The following is a 4,148-nucleotide window of genomic DNA, read 5'->3' as shown; positions in this document are numbered from 1 at the left end:
AGTAGCCAAGCTCGAGTTTAAGCTCTTCTAGGGTAGCCAAGCATCAGATTTTAGTAGCCAAATTCACCTTGAAGCCCTTCTGAGGTAGCCAAGCCTTGGGTTTCAGTAGCCAAATTGTCCTTTAAGCCCTTCTGAGGTAGCCCAGCCTTGAGTTTTAGTAGCCAAGCTCGAGTTTAAGCTCTTCTAGGGTAGCCAAGCATCAGATTTTAGTAGCCAAATTCCCCTTGAAGCCCTTCTGAGGTAGCCCAGCCTTGGGTTTTAGTAGCCAAGCTCAGCCTTAAGCTCTTCTTTGGTAGCCAACCTTGGGTTTCAGTAGCCAAGCTCGAGTTTAAGCTCTTCTAGGGTAGCCAAGCATCAGATTTTAGTAGCCAAATTCCCCTTGAAGCCCTTCTGAGGTAGCCCAGCCTTGAGTTTTAGTAGCCAAGCTCGAGTTTAAGCTCTTCTAGGGTAGCCAAGCATCAGATTTTAGTAGCCAAATTCCCCTTGAAGCCCTTCTGAGGTAGCCCAGCCTTGGGTTTTAGTAGCCAAGCTCAGCCTTAAGCTCTTCTTTGGTAGCCAAGCATTGGGCTCTGGTAGCCAAATTCATCTTTAAGCCCTTCTAAGGTAGCCAAGCATTGGGGTTTGGTAGCCAAGCTCAGGTTTAAGCCCCTCTGAGGTAGCCCAGCCTTGAGGGGGGGGAGCTCAGTTTTTGGGGTGAAAAAGGAAATTTTCGAGCCCCACGGCAACTTCCTCCTTCTCGGGGGCCACCGATTTCATGTCGGGGCCACTTCCTCCCCCCTTGGGGCAACCTGGGCTACCAGGTGGCCACGGAGCTGGGGGGGGAGGCCACCAGCCTTAAGCCCTTCTAAGGTAGCCCAGCATTGGATTCTGGTAGCCAAGCTCAGCCTTAAGTCCTTCTAAGGTAGCCCAGCCTTGACTTTTAGTAGCCAAGCTTGGGTTTAAGCCTTTCTAGAGTAGCCCAGCGTTGGATTCTGGTAGCCAAGCTCAGCCTTAAGTCCTTCTAAGGTAGCCCAGCCTTGACTTTTAGTAGCCAAGCTTGGGTTTAAGCCTTTCTAGAGTAGCCCAGCGTTGGATTCTGGTAGCCAAGCTCAGCCTTAAGTCCTTCTAAGGTAGCCCAGCCTTGACTTTTAGTAGCCAAGCTTGGGTTTAAGCCTTTCTAGAGTAGCCCAGCGTTGGATTCTGGTAGCCAAGCTCAGCCTTAAGTCCTTCTAAGGTAGCCCAGCCTTGACTTTTAGTAGCCAAGCTTGGGTTTAAGCCTTTCTAGAGTAGCCCAGCGTTGGATTCTGGTAGCCAAGCTCAGCCTTAAGTCCTTCTAAGGTAGCCCAGCCTTGACTTTTAGTAGCCAAGCTTGGGTTTAAGCCTTTCTAGAGTAGCCCAGCGTTGGATTCTGGTAGCCAAGCTCAGCCTTAAGTCCTTCTAAGGTAGCCCAGCCTTGACTTTTAGTAGCCAAGCTTGGGTTTAAGCCTTTCTAGAGTAGCCCAGCGTTGGATTCTGGTAGCCAAGCTTGGGTTTAATCCATTTTAAGGTAGCCCAGCCTTGAGTTTTAGTAGCCAAGCTCAGCTTTAAGCCCTTCTAAGGTAGCCCAGGCTTGTTTTTAGTAGCCAAACTCAGCCTTAAGCCCTTCTAGAGTAGCCCAGGGCTGGGTTTTGGTAGCCAAGCTCAGCCTTAAGCCCTTCTAAGGTAGCCCAGCCTTGAGTTTTGGTAGCCAAGCTCGGGTTTAAGCCCTTCTAAGGTAGCCCAGCCTTGAGTTTTAGTAGCCAAGCTCAGATTTAAGCCCTTCTAAGGTAGCCCAGGCTTGTTTTTAGTAGCCAAGCTCAGGTTTAAGCCCTTCTAAGGTAGCCCAGGGTAGGATTTTGGTAGCCAAGCTTGGGCTTAATCCATTTTAAGGTAGCCCAACCTTGAGTTTTAGTAGCCAAGCTTGGGTTTAAGCCCTTCTAGAGTAGCCCAGGGCTGGGTTTTGGTAGCCAAGCTCAGCCTTAAGCCCTTCTAAGGTAGCCCAGGGTTGGATTCTGGTAGCCAAGCTCTCACTGATGGTCTTCTCCTTCGTAGCCAAAGCCACCGCCCCCAAGGTCTACCCCTTGGTGCCCTGCGACTGCGAGGACCCCACGGTCAGCGTGGCCTGTTTGGCCGCCGACTTCTTCCCCGAACCGGCCACCATCTCCTGGACCAGCCCCGTCTCCGGGCAGCAGGCCACCTTCCCAGTTCTCCCAGTTGCTGGAGGCTACTACAACCTCATCTCCCAGTTCACCGTCCCGGCCGACCAGGTGGACAACGAATTCCAGTGCAAGGTGGCCCACAGCTCCACGGGGACCACCACCAAGACCATCGAAGGCAACGGTAAGTTGCCCCTGGGGCTCGTGGGACCTCTTGGTGGCCATCAGGTTGGGTTGGGGTTGGGCCAGGACTCGCATGACGTCCTGGTGGCCACCTCAATGGGTTGGGGTTGGTCCCAGGTGGCCACCTCGATGGGTTGGGGTTGGTCCCAGGTGGCCACCTCGATGGGTTGGGGTTGATGCCCGCCTTGTGTGATGTCTTGGTGGCCACCAAGATGGGTTGGGATTGGTCCAGGACTCGCATGACGTCCTGGTGGCCACCTCAATGGGTTGGGGTTGGTCCCAGGTGGCCACCTCGATGGGTTAATGTTGATCCAGGACTTGTGTGATGTCTTGGTGGCCACCAGGATGGCTTGGGGTTGGTCCCAGGTGGCCACCTTGATATCAGGACTCACATGACGTCTTGGGGGCCACCTCAAAGGGTTGGGGTTGGTCCCAGGAGGCCACCTCGATGGGTTAATGTTGATCCAGGACTCTCATGATGTCTTGGTGGCCACCAAGATGGGTTGGGGTTGCTCCTGGCCTCCCCTGACATCTTGGTGGCCACCTGGATGGCTTCTCCTGACCCCCAACTTTACGTGACACCTCGGTCACCTCTTCTCCTGGATCTTCTGCAGATGTTTGTCCACCTCCCCCGGACGTCAAGCTCTTGGGTGACCCCAACAAGTACCAGTTGGCGCAGCAGGTTCTTCTGATGTGCGTCGTGGAGGGCCCCAAGGCCGGAGAAGCCACCATCACGTGGATGGTCAACCACGTGGAGAAGCCCCTCATGCCGGCGGTCACCACCTGTGACAAGTGCTCTGGTGAGAAGGCCATCATGACCAGTCAGGTCAACGTCAGCCGGCAGAGCTGGGACAACGGGGCCGAGTTCTCCTGCAAGGTCACCCACCCTGGCCTGGACAAAGCCGTGGTCCACAACATCAGCACCTTCTGCAGAGGTGAAGTTGGAGGAGGGTCTCCAGGAGGTCTTGGAGAGGTGGCCGGGTGGTGGGGGCCTCCATGGGAGGAGATAGAATCCGTTGGTTGGTTGGTTGGTTGGTTGGGTGGTGGGATGGCGGTGGAAGGATGTGGAGATGGAAGGGGTTGGTGGACCCGCCAGAAGGTTGGGATGGTCAAGGATGGAAGGATGTGGAGATGGAGGGGGTTGATGGAGCCACCAGAGGGTTGAGAAGGTTGGATGGATGATGAATGGTTGGATGGAGGAAGGATGTGGAGATGGAAGGGGTTGATGGAACCACCAGAGGGTTGGGATGGTCAATGGTGGAAGGATGTGGAGATGGAGGGGGTTGATGGAACCACCAGAGGGTTGGGATGGTCAATGGTGGAAGGATGTGGAGATGGAAGGGGTTGGTGGAGCCACCAGAGGGTTGGGATGGTCAATGGTGGAAGGATGTGGAGATGGAGGGGGTTGATGGAACCACCAGAGGTTGAGATGGATCCCAAGATCCACCACCTTCAACCCTCCCCTGATGACGCTGGAGAAGAAGGCCCTGTCCCAGGCCAGCGGTGGCTTTTTGGGGGCTAAAATCCAGAAATTGTGATGAAAACGGACAAATTGAGCTCAAAAAAGGTCCAAAAATGGGTCGGGGGCTGGAAATTTTGGTGGAAACCCCCTTGATTTGGTTCAAAACGTCGTTATTTTTTGGTTGGTTGGTTGGTTGGGGGGGGATCGGGAGGTTCTTCTGAAACCACGTGGGTTATGGGGGGCCACCAAAGCTTTTCCCCTGCCCCCCACCCCGCGTCTTGATGGGGGGCAACCCCCAATTTGGCGTCTGAAGGTCCTCACCCCCCCAACCCCACCCCACCCCACCCTCC

General features: G+C 54.7%; 1 gene segment (V, D, J or C); it reads left to right on the top strand.

Moving 5' to 3' along the window:
• Window positions 1-2,030: 2,030 nt before the first annotated feature.
• Window positions 2,031-4,148, top strand: part of LOC106899634 — a gene marked incomplete at its 3' end in the record, with an annotated part of 2,997 nt that continues 879 nt past the window's right edge. Inside the window, 2 exon segments of the C gene segment in view lie at window positions 2,031-2,337; window positions 2,951-3,271. Of these exon segments, the coding sequence occupies window positions 2,031-2,337; window positions 2,951-3,271 (628 nt within the window).

The sequence above is a fragment of the Calidris pugnax genome, unplaced genomic scaffold, assembly GCF_001431845.1.
Source record: "Calidris pugnax isolate Ruff unplaced genomic scaffold, ASM143184v1 scaffold761, whole genome shotgun sequence".
Taxonomy (NCBI): domain Eukaryota; kingdom Metazoa; phylum Chordata; class Aves; order Charadriiformes; family Scolopacidae; genus Calidris; species Calidris pugnax.
The sequence above is the reverse complement of the archived record's forward strand: the minus strand, read 5'-3'. Positions and strand labels throughout refer to the sequence as shown.